This window comes from Elephantulus edwardii, unplaced genomic scaffold (genome assembly GCF_000299155.1).
Source record: "Elephantulus edwardii isolate Elephantulus edwardi_28Jun2011 unplaced genomic scaffold, EleEdw1.0 scaffold00165, whole genome shotgun sequence".
In the NCBI taxonomy this organism is placed as follows: Eukaryota; Metazoa; Chordata; class Mammalia; order Macroscelidea; family Macroscelididae; genus Elephantulus; species Elephantulus edwardii.
The window spans coordinates 7,168,004-7,180,558 of record NW_006399915.1 but is presented as its reverse complement, the minus strand read 5'-3'; the positions used below and the strand labels follow the sequence as shown (position 1 = coordinate 7,180,558).

At 40.4% G+C, this 12,555-nt stretch overlaps 1 protein-coding gene across 1 annotated transcript in view; it reads left to right on the top strand.

The window, feature by feature from the left end:
• Positions 1-12,555, top strand: part of CCDC80 (coiled-coil domain containing 80) — a 54,782-nt gene that overhangs the window by 32,374 nt on the left and 9,853 nt on the right. Inside the window, exons 3-4 of the mRNA XM_006895347.1 lie at positions 6,483-6,619; positions 8,695-8,843. Coding sequence (XP_006895409.1) covers positions 6,483-6,619; positions 8,695-8,843 — 286 coding nt within the window. The remainder of the gene's footprint in view (positions 1-6,482; positions 6,620-8,694; positions 8,844-12,555) is intronic.

Sequence of the window (12,555 nt, the reverse complement as noted above, 5' to 3'; positions counted from 1 at the left end):
GTCCTCCACATGAACTCAGAACCAGAAGGTACTATTGCTCAATTCATTCATTATAATAATGAGTTGCAGAATCACTGAGCAAATAGCGTAGGTATTTGGATGGATTAAGACTTGGAGCCAATTTTCATTAACTACTATCATGTCTGGCTTCTTTCCCTGTTAGTCATCCAATGTATTTTGTGGTTTCATGTAATCGTTGTTAGGTGCTATTGATTCCCTTCTCACTTATAGCAACCCTAGTACAACAAAATGAAACCTGGCCTGGCTCTGCACCATCCTCACAATAATTACTAAGTTTTATGTCATTGCTGTATTCAGTCTGTCGTTCCACCTCTTCTACTTTTTCACTGCCACTCTATTTTATCAAGCATGGTGTCCTTCTACAAAGACTTGTCCTTCCTGATAACATGCCCAAAGTATATTTCTAAGGAGCCATATTTCCTTCAAGAAAGATTTATTAATTCTTCTGGCATCCATGATGTGTGTCCTGCTCTTAGCCTGTGCCATAACTCCAAGGTATCAGTTCCTCTTTGGTCTTCCTTATTCACTGTCCAGCTCTCACATGCACACAGAGCAATTGGGAATACCATGGCTTGGGTCAAGTGGACTTTAGTCCTCAAGATGACATCTTTGTTTTCTAACACTTTGAAAAAGGTCTATTGTACTAGATTTCTCCAAAGTGATAATGCTGTTTCATTTTACATTTTGCTGTTTGTTATGTGTTGTCAAGTTGACTATGACTCATAGAGACCCTATGCACAATAGCTCTGAATCCTGCTCTATACTGAGCCAACCTCACTGCCTCTGATACATCTACCCTCATTACCCCAGTTACTGTGTCACTCCATTGGATCTGGGGTTTCCTCTCTTGCTCTTTCCCTCAACTCTTCCAAGCATAATGTCCTTCTCCAAAGACTAGAAGTTCTTCTTGACAACATGCTCAAAGACAGAGTTTCAAAATACTTGCCTCCAAGGAGTAGCTTTGTTTCACCCTTTCCAAGACAGATCTGTTTGTTCTCTTGGCAGTTCAATACACTTCTCCAGCACCATATCTCATATCTTCTGTCATCTTTGGCCATTGTCTAGCCCTGATGAGTAGCAAGTAATTGTGAGGACCATGGCCTTTATCAGGCATCTCTTAGTCTCTAGACTGACATAATTGATATTCAGCACTCTGGTGAGTTCCCTGACAGATTTTCCTAATGCAATTTGTCTTTTGATTTCCTGACACCTGGTGCCAAAAGTGTTTCTTGTGGAAACAAATCATCTGAAATTGTTAACAATCTCAGTCTCTTCTCTACCTATCATGGTGCTACCAATAGGCCTAGTGGTAGAAAGTCTTAGTTTTCTTGATGTTGAGCTTCACTCCATGTTGCTGACCTGTTGAAAGTTGCTGATATGTTCAAAGTCCTCTACTTTCTTCAGTCAAATGTTTCAGGTCTTCCTCAGTTGCAGCAAGCAAGGTTTTATCATCTGCATAAGGCAGGTGGTTGAGGTTGAGGAGTCTTCGTCAACTCCTGATGCCACATTCCTCTCATAAAGTCTAGCCTCCCAAATGATCTTTCTTGCAAATAGATTGAAAAGATACAGAAACAGGACACATCCCTAATGCAAACCTTTCCTGATTTTGAACTGCGCAGTGTTTCTCTGATCTGTTCAGATGACTGCTTCAAGGTCCAAGTATGGGTTTCACATGAGCACAATCAGGTGTTCTGGGATTCTCATTCTTCAGAAGGTTATCCACCATTTGTTGTGATCACAAAGTCAAATGCCTTTACAGTGAAACATAGACATGTCTTCGGTACTCTCTGTTTTTAGCCAAGATCCATCCAACATTGGCAATGATGCCCCTCATGCCACAGCCTCTTCTAAATCCAGCTTATGTTTCTGATAATTCTCTGTCCCTTTACTGTTCCAGTTGGTTTTGGATATTCTTCAGCAGGATTTTACTTGAGTGTGTTATTAGTGATATTGTTTGATAATTTCCACACTTTGTTGGCTCACCTTTTATTGGAACAGGAATAAATAAGGATTTCTTCCAGTCAGTTGGCCAACTGGTTGTCCCCCAGATTTCTTGGCACAACCTGGTAAGCATGTCCAAGGCTGCATCTGTTTGTTGAAATATTTCAATTGGTCTTCCAGCAATTCCTGGGGCCTTGTTTTATGCCAATTTCTTCAGAGCAGCTTGAAACTTCCTCTTTCATCACTCTTGCTTCTTGAACATAAGACATTTCTTAAAATTCTTCTGTATCAGCCAATTCTTTTTCGGTACAGTTACTCCCTCCATTTTCTTTTGATGCTTCTAGGATTGTTCAATAATCTATCCATAGCATACTTGAGTATTGCAACTTGAGGCTTGATTTTGTTCTTTTATATTAAGTAGATTATAATCATCTCATTTAGAACTCTGATAGTAAGAAGATGCACTGCTATTCAAAAGGCAGGCAGTTCAAATCCACCAGCTGATCTTCAGGAGAAGGATGGGCAATCTCCTCCTTCTCCTTCAGAGGTAGTGCAATTTTGCCTCTGAAAACCTGCTGAAGAGTCAGCTACTCAATAGCAAACAACAATACCAGCCTCATTTTGGTTCCAACAAGTAATCTGATTTTTTTTGAGGTCACTGATCATACCTAATTTACCTTTGAATCTATTGCCCTGCATAGAACCTGACTAGGTCAGTCGACAATAATTATTTTGTTGAACTTTTTTAAAAAACTGAAAATTCATAGCCTATGCTATGCAGAGAGCGCAACTCTGCTTGCTGAAACTGGAGAGGACCTGAAGTGCTTGCTGCAGAAGGTCAAGAGAACTTAAATATGTAGCCTTAAATGTGGATTGAAGCTCATCATCAAGAAAACAAAGATTTTCACCCCTGGGCTGATTGGCTGCATCATGATAGATGATGGAGAGATTGAGATTGTTAACAGCTTTAGTTTACTTGGTTTGACAATCAACATGCTTAGTACTAGCAGCCAGGAAATCAAAAGATTAACTGTATTGGGAATGTCTGCTGTCAGGAACTTCTCCAGAGTACTGAAGAGCAACACTATCAGTCCGGAGACCAAAGTGCACCTGATCCAGACCATGGTCTTTGAAATTACTTGATATGCATCAGAAAGCTGGGCAATGACTAGAGATGATGGAAGGAAAATTGATGCCTTTGAGATGTGTTGCTGGGAGGAGAGTATTGAATATACTATTTCAAATGGGAAAACAAACAGGTTCATCCTGGAGAGTGTGAAACAAACAGGTTTGTCCTGGAGAAGGTGAAATCAGGCTGCTCCTTGGGAGCAAGGATTCTGAAGCTCCCTCTGACATACTTTGAGCATGCTGCAAGGATGGGCTATTCCTGGGAGAAGGATATCATGCTTCGAAGGGTGGAGCAACAGCACTAGTGAGGAAAAACCTTGATGAGATGGATTGACTCAGTGGCTGGGGTAATGGGAGTAGCTATGTTAGAGACAATAATATTGGCACAGGATAGAGAAAGTTTCAGAGTTGTTGTACATAGGGTTGCTGTAAGTTGCAAGCGACTTGACGGCACATAACAACACAACAAAATGAATTGGGAATAATAATTCCTCAGGATCAATAAGATCTGGTTTGGATAAACTTGGAACTTCACAATGATTGTTGAGGATATTTAAAAAAATAATTTAAAATATACATATTTATTATTATTGTTTTTGAAGTAACGGGAGAATATGAAGTGTTACACAACTACTTGTCAAAAGGCTAGCTGGCAGGGTAAATCTAACCTTGAACCAAAAGGCAGCAACAACAGTCTGATTCAGATAAGTCATACCTTGAAAATCCAGTGGAGGAGTTCTACTCTGTGTATGTAAGGTCACCATGAGTCAGAAGTGACTCCACAACAACCAGCAAGAAGCAGTAATGGCATAAGTGGCCTAGAGATAAGAAGCTGTGCTGCAATCTTGAAGGCACATGGCTCAAATCACCAGCTGTTCTGCAGGAGAATAATGGACAATCTTCTCCTGCATGATTAACTGCCTCTGAAAACCTGTTGGAGCGTCTGCTATGGGTAAGTTTCAACTCAATGGTACAGAACAACAATTATTATTATTAATCATGGGAGATAGTGAAGAGATTGAGATAGTTGACAGCTTCGGTTTGCTTGGCTCTACAATCAACACTCTTGATATTAGCAGCCAGGACACTAAAAGACAAATTGCATTGGGAAGGTCTGCTGTCAGAGACCTCTCCAAGGTACTGAGGAGCAATGATGTCAGTCTGGAGACTAAGGTGTGCCTGATACAGGCCATGGTCTTTGTCATTACTTGCTATGCTTCAGAGAGCTGGACAATGACTAGGGATGATATAAGGAGAGTTGATACCTTTGCGCTTTCATGCTGGTGAAGAATATAGAATAGACCATGGACTGCTAGTACAATAAACAAGTTTGTCCTGGAGAGGATGAAGCCAGGCTGCTCCTTGGAGGCAAGAATTCTGAAGCTTCATCTGACATACTTTGGGCATGTTACAAGGAGGGACCAGTCGTTTGAGAGGGATGTCACACTTGGGAGGGTGGAGGGACAGCACAGGAGAGGAAGACCCTTGATGAGACGGACTGATTCCGTCACTGGGGTAATGGAGATAGACGTGTCAGAGACATTGAGATTGGCAAGGGATAGAGCAGGGTTTATGGCTATTGTCCATAGGGTTGCTGTGATCCACAGGTGACTCGATAAGACATAACAACAACAACAAACAAAATATATTCCTCATTAGGTTGAAGTAATATATACACAAATAGAGTAAATAATGAAGTTACCCACCTCAACTCTCCTCACGTTCTACTCCCCAGAGGCAAATTATTACCAGCTATATGTATCTCTTCAATGTATTTTCTTTGTTTCCTTTCTCACCAAGAATAAAGTCATATCATTATTAACTTAATTTTTATACTTGATGAGATGTACTCTGAGACAAAACCAGCATGAACCCAGACATTCTTTTCAATTGTATTTTGTTAGTGAAGCAAACAATAAAAAAACTCTCAAACCCATTTTTATGGAGTCAGAATAAACACATAGCTGACCCTTCACTATAGCAATGTCATAGATTCCTAAGTCTCATAGCGTATCCCATAATAAAAAAAGAACAGATGCAGATTTTAGACTCAGAATTAGATTTTACAGAAATAAAAAGTAACACAATTATCTATAGCTAATTCTCTGGTGGGGAGTTCTGGAGGCTTAGTGGTAAGGAGTTGTGCCTTCAATCCAAAGGCATTAAAATCCACAGATTCTCCATGGAATAAAGATGGGCAATCTCCTCCTATGTGATTTACAGCCTCTGAAAGGTCAGCCATGAACATGTTCCTACTTGGAAGTACACACACACACACACACACACACACACACACACACACACACTAGTTCTCTGTTGAGTTAAGGTAAGGTCACTTCTATGAGTGACTCAGCAATCTCTTCCAGGAATTACTCAGCGTTCTTCACTCTCACTTTGCTCCTTCTGAGTCTGTAAGACTGTGGTGGGTAGAAATATGGTCTGGTCATCAATATTGATCAGAGTGAAACTTTGTCTTATATACGTGGAACATGTTTTCCAGAAGGGGCAGTCTTTGAAAAAGATATCACAGTGGAAAAGATGGAAGGTCAGAGTAAGAGAATGACCTTTAAGGTCATGCTACATGAGCTTGATCATGGAGGAGATTGTGAGAATAGTTCTGGGTAGGGCCAGGTTCTAATCTATTGCTTTATGGTCCTCTGGAAACTCTGTGAATGCGGAAAAATGATGAAAGTTATACAAGTGTTCAGCTCTTTCGTTCATAGGGTTGCTATGAGTCGTCTGACTGAACAGCGTTTAACGACAATAACAACAACAACATAGAAAGAGCTCTGCTGGTCTAGTGGATAGAAAGTTATGCTACCAAGCCAAAGGTGGGTGATTTTAATCTATGGCTCTCAGGCCTGGTTTTAGTTGTTTTCATTCTTCTAAGTGGTATAGCACAGGTCTAGCCATTTGCTGTACAGAGGTTACTCGGTGGTTGCTGTGATGCTAAACACTTGTACGACAAATGGGATAATAGTTACCCATTGTGGACAGTATTTGTGATGGTCCCCGATTCAGACAAGCTTGGAAGCAGGAGTGGCATCCACTTCCAAAATGGCTTGCCTCTGGAAACTCTGTGAATGTGGAGAAACAACAAAAGTTACACAAGTGTTCGGGTCTTTTGTTCATAGGGTCGCTATGAATCATCTACAACTCAACGGCACTTAACAACACAACAACATGAGTCATAGTTGACTTGAAGGCATGTAACAGCATATTTGTTTATTCATTTCAGAATGCTTTCTTCAAATACAATATTACTAGATACGTAAAACAAATGAAAGCTGGTCAGATAAACATACGTTGGAGGCACAGAATCTCCAGTCATTCATTCCTTTTCATTTCTGTCTTGTCACACTCATGTCTATACATATTTCATTTGCCTTAAGATAATGAGAAGCCCATGCGTGTGGTGGATGATGAGGACTTGGTAGACCAGCATCTCATCAGTGAGCTGAGGAAAGAGTATGGAATGACTTACAATGACTTCTTCATGGTATTGACAGACGTGGATCTGCGAGTGAAGGTAGGAGTTCCTGTTCAGGATCATTACTGTGCCATCCTTTTGAATTGAGTCTGTAGTTCGTGGGGATTTTTTTTAAAAAGTTTTGGTTAAATGCATAATAAATAAGCTGCATAAATTATTTCATAAACTAGAAGATCTAGAAATGACTTAAGTATATTTTAAGTTGTCCTTCAAAATATGGGCCAGAATCTGGTCTCAGCAAAAGATAAGGTTGAGCGGGCTTCCCAAGGCCTCTCTAATATCAATACCATGGACTCACGAGACACTTTCTGCATAGCTGTGATATACGAGGCTCAGGGAATAAAAGATGAAGTATATTTGACCTTTATCATAAGAAAATTAAGCTTAACATTGGCCAAAGTGTGGATACTTACATCCTGCTGCAACATCGACAAAACATGTAGGGTTTCACAATCACTTTCTTTCCATATTTAGGGATGAAGGTTCATTAATGACTGTGCAGTGTGGACATAATAATAATTAGTAATGAAAATTACTGACTTCATTTAATGTGTTTCTTGTGCCAGGGACTCTGCTTAACTATTTGCAATCCTTATCTTAAATGAATACTAGTATTATCTTTGTTTCACTGAGGAAGAAACAGAAGCCCAGAATGGTTAAGTAATTTGAACAAACTCACCCAGTTAATGTTGGATTTTCAGCTAGCTAAACAAGGATAGTATACCAATTGTAAAAAAAGATCCTAGTTTGGGCTGTAAGTTGATTCAACTTGCAGGTCTTTTTGAATGTGGAAAGATTTCCCTTCTTTAATTCATTCAGCATTTGTGTGTGCCATTTCCATGTGAGAAATAAGACAAGATGATTTTAGGAACCCTGCTGGGAACATTCCACAATTTACTGAATTCTCATTGTGGGCACAACTCCAAGTGATGTCTCCACTGCTCTACAAGTTATGTTTAGCTAGCCCTGAAATCTATCACAGATTGCTATTATAAATCCAGATAGCTAAGATCCAAGAAACAAAATCTATCATCTTTAACTTATTTCTGAGACATGAGGAAGGAGAAGAATTTAAAAGGATGTTCACTGATTAAAATAACTGTTGGGAATAGTAAAGAGTTCAGGGAGACTCCTGTAGATAGCAACAGGTCTCTTTCTCATGGAGAAAGCTGTTACTTTCCAAAAGTATCTTGACTGCTCAGGGCAAATACTCTGACGTTTTATTCCATTTTGCCTCCTGTGTTAGACAGAGTGTCTCTCATTCCTCTCCAATTGTGTAATAACCAAGTTCCAGTTTAGTCTCAGAGACCGGAAAGTGAATCTTGCAATTGTCGGAGGAGGAAGGCATGGATCCTTGCCAGTGAAAAGAAGAAATCCCTGTGGAAAGTAGCAGTTGGTCTTCCAATCTCAGAGCATTAGCGAAGGCTGCGACTGTGGTGGAGGCAGAAGTGTTCAGTGGTTGGATTCTTGCCTTTTCATGTGCAAGATTTAGGTTCAGTTCTCATCCAGTGTTCCCCATCACACCCCTATCTGTTGGGAGGCTTTCGTGTTGCCATGAGGTCGACTAAATTTTTATTGAGTTTCCAAATGAGGACAGACTTGGAACAAAGCCTGGTAATTTACATCGGAAAATGAGCCAATGAAAATCCTGGGAGTCTGATTTCCCAGTCAGTTCTGGGGATGGCACAGAACTAGACTGCATGTTGTTCTTTTGTGCAAGAAGTCGCTATGAGCCGGAGGGCAGACTCTAGGCAGCTAAAATAAACCTTTGCAATGATTGCAGGAGAAAGCTCATAAATCAATGAGAACTCCAGGTTTCAATTTCTGACTTCTCCATGTTGTTGTGTTGTGTACTATAGAGTTGGAACCAATCCACAGCTGCCCTTTTATGAGTGTTCCAAGACTCTTAAACAAACTGGAAGAGATTGCCCATCCTCCTCTGGAGCAGGTGGTGGCCTTGAACTACATACTTTTGGGATTACAGCACAGCTTCTTGTCACTAGGCCACCAGAGCAGGAAGACAGCTTCCCTGAATTCCCCTAGGCTCCTTGTCCTCTAAAGAAAAAGACGAACCATACTTATAAGTAATTTCTTTTTCATTCTTTCTTAAACAGCAATACTATGAGGTACCCATAGCAATGAAGTCTGTGTTCGATTTGATTGATACCTTCCAGTCTCGAATCAAAGACATGGAAAGGCAGAAGAAGGAGGGCATTGTTTGCAAGGAGGACAAGAAGCAGTCACTGGAGAATTTTCTATCCAGGTATTTTATCTTTGTAGACTATGAAAATGCAGGGAGGAGAACATTTTTTAATGAAATAAAATTAATGAAATACCTCAGAAACTTAGAGTAACACGTGTGTTTATAGAGAATGACTTTCTCTGGAGAGAAGTTTGTCTCTGTTTCACAGCATGCTGGCTAAAAACCTTAATTCTGTTCTGTTACTCTGGTTGGTAAATTGGTTGAATTCAGTTTCAAGTTGAACTCTTCATTTGGTGACTGAATATTTCTTTCTTGTTGTCACATTTGCAGTTTTCTTTAAGGTTCAATGTATTTACTCAGTGAATTTGGAGAGCTTTATATACAGCATTTTCCTTTTATGTACTGATTACCTAGGCCCTTTCTAGTTCCAGACAGGATTTCACACACTGTGTTTGATTTTTCTGCTTCCTCCCAGCACTGTAGGGAACACAAAGGGAGAAATCCTCTTGACCCTGCTCCCTGATCCCCTGGGAACACTGTTTATTGAAAAGCACTGTACAGAAACCCCAGTGCCAGTGGGGGAGAAGCACACCCAGAGAAGAGTACAAAAGAATCACTCTACTCCCTCCCTTCTCTATCCCTCCCTTATGTGGGATCATAGTTCTGTGGAGCCTCTGGGGCCTGACTTAGTGGACAGCTGGTCCATTCCACTCACAACAACGAAACTCAGTGAGTTCTCAGTATAAACATCACCTAGAATGTTCTCTGGCTAGGGGATCCAGTGATGTGGTCTACATTTGCTTGGACGCTCAGTGTTAGATATATAGCACTGCAGACAGAACCTCCTGATTTATGTCTTGTGAAAGTAGAAGGACAACTAGAAAAATGTGTGTGAGGGTCCAAGGGGAGTGGGGTAGGAGAGAGGGATAAAGATGAGTAAGGGGGAAATCACAGGGTCACACAATTTGGTTGGTGGAAGGAGGGGAAAAAGGAAATGTGAAAGATCCAGTGTGAATCTGGAATGACAGGGCAATGGCAGGAATAGTTCAAAGGCGATTAATTTTATAAAACACAATAAAGGAGAATGATTGTATGAAATACAATGTGAGAAAAGGATAGTGTGAAACACAGTGTATACAAACTTGTATGCAAACCAATGTGATTTTTTTTTTAAAAAAGTATATTAAAACATACACACAGAGATGTAAATTTGAGAGTTAAGAAGTCTAGGCATACTTAAGCTAAAAATTTTAATTCCTATAGGTGTCAGGGAGCTCTGGTGGCCTAGTGGTAAGAATCGTCACAGCAGTCCTAAAGGCACACGGTTCAAACTCACCAGCTGCACCATGGGAGGATGGATAATATCCTCCTGTGCGATTGACAACCCGCTGGAGGGTCAGCTATGGGTCAGTTCTGAATTGATAACACACAACAACAACAACATAATGTCCAGAGAATACAGTCTTTCAGGCAGGAAGTCATATACAGAATTTACCATTGGTCTGTGACTTAGGAGCTGTGTTGACTCTACACCTTTCAATTATTCTGCCTTTAAAAGTTTCTCTTTGATTCTTAAGATTTAGATGTATACTCTTCACATACAGTGTTTTGAACTCAATAAGGTCTTAATGTTATCACTTACATTTATTAATATTTCAAGAACATATTGTTGTAGTTGTTATGTGCCATCGAGTCGTTTGCGACTCATAGCAACCCTATGAACAACAGCCCTAAACCCTGCTCTATCCTGTGCCAATAGCATCATGGATATTTATTATGAGTATAATATGTTTGGTATATTCAGAGTGGAATATGACTAAGTGAAAGGAAGACCCTCCGCAAGCTGGATTGGCACAGTGACCACCCAATGAGCTTGTGTATATCAGAGATTATGATGATGGTGCTGATAGGGCAAGGTTCCCCTCATAGAGTCTACAAGTCATGGTCAGTTCGACACTATGTATAATTAGTAGTTAGCTGGCCCATTCCTGAGCCTGATTAGTGGTCATAACACATAAAACTATTCCTCTGAAAATTATTACTGAGCTTGAAGTTTAAATTAGAAGAATGTATTACTTAAAGGCGTGCAAAAAATAGCCTGGAGTTTGATTTCTGACTTCACTGCTTATTAACTTTGTGACCTTGGGCTAATGACTTTAACCTCCCTCCTAGTTTTCTCATTTGCAAAATGAGGACAGATGTATCTATTCATGAGATTGTTGTGAATGGTAAATTTAATGAAACGTAGTTAGCTAAATGAAATGTAGTTAACTCAGAACCTAGCATTTTATATATAATCGATACATGATTGCTATTAATACTAGGACTAATTATCCAGGTCAGTGAGAGAAATTTTTAATCAAGGGAGATATAAGAAAGGGAGACTTTGAAAGACCCTAGAATTAAAAATCAAGCCAAGAGAAATGCAGGGGGAAGGGGGAGAGTAAATTCAATCAACAGCTCTGTGAATATCTGTATCCAAGTGGGAATTTTCCTTTAAATTTGCTGAGTCCTTGCTTTAGCTGATCAGACCCTAAAGCCAGTCTGATTTTCAGTGAAGCTCTTTTGGTTCAGGGTATAATTACCCTTTCCGGGACAGAAACCCCAAAGAATGGTATCAGATGCCCACTGGTTTGGGAATGCCAGTTAAGAGAAGCAAACACATGCACAATTTGTACAATTTTTAGTTACTGAGAAGCTTAAATAGCAGAAAAGCAAGTTATCCAAAATATGGATCTAAGCCATAGTCATCTCTCTTGTTGCATCCTATGGAGGTTATTTCCTTTGTTGTCAAAAGGTAGACCTTGGCTTGATGGAAGGTCTGTAGGAGAAAGAAGCAATATTTAAGGAAAAATGTTCTCTCCTAGCATGTCTGTGGCAAGGAATCTCAGATCCCGGCCCACTCCCATCAGTGGTACACGCAGGTAAACAAACCAAAATATACCTCACCCAAAATAGCTTCCTCCTGGACACCCTGCTGCCCCAAGAAGGCTGGGCTGGGCTCAAGGCTGGCCAGAAGGTTGGTGCTGGTCTGGCAGGCCTCCTAAGGAAGCAAGAGGAAGGACAGAGGACTGTGTCTTGATCTGATGGCAGCCACTTCTCCTTTCCCTAAAACCTCAGCGTCTCAGATGCTCTCTCCCCACCTCTCCACCAGACACATGTATCTGCCTATACTCAGTGGAGAGTCTAAGTTTGTCTTTCTCTCTAAAGAAAAACAAGCAGAGGAAGCAAATGTAATGTTACAACAAGCAAATCTTGGCGAAAGGCATGGTGCAGAGTTTATATTTCATCAGACTATCATTTTCTTTCATTCACCCAAACCACTACTCCCCCAGGAGGTTATTTTCATTGAAGATCAAAATGGTCACTGTGAGACTAGAAGAGGGACAGGGAGAGAAATCATGAATAAAATTAAGCATCTTCTATCTCGGTGTCCTCACATCCCATAGTTGTTTCATTTGCACTGAAGGGGAGATAAAAACTTACAATGAATTTCAGATTCCAGACAACTCCACAGAAGGGCTCTGGCATGCATCTTTTCTTCTTCACACCCTTTTAGGGAACCTTGAGAGCATCTTCCAACTACTAGCATCTCTACGAGTTGTTATTGTTGTGTATGTCGGAACCAACCCATAGCTGGCCCTCCGACAGATTTTCAGAGGCAGTAATAGCACAGAAGAAGATTACCCATCCTTCTACAGAGACTTTACTACTTTGAGCTGTGTACTGGAGAAGAGTACTGAATATAGCATGGACTGTTAAGAAAACAAAC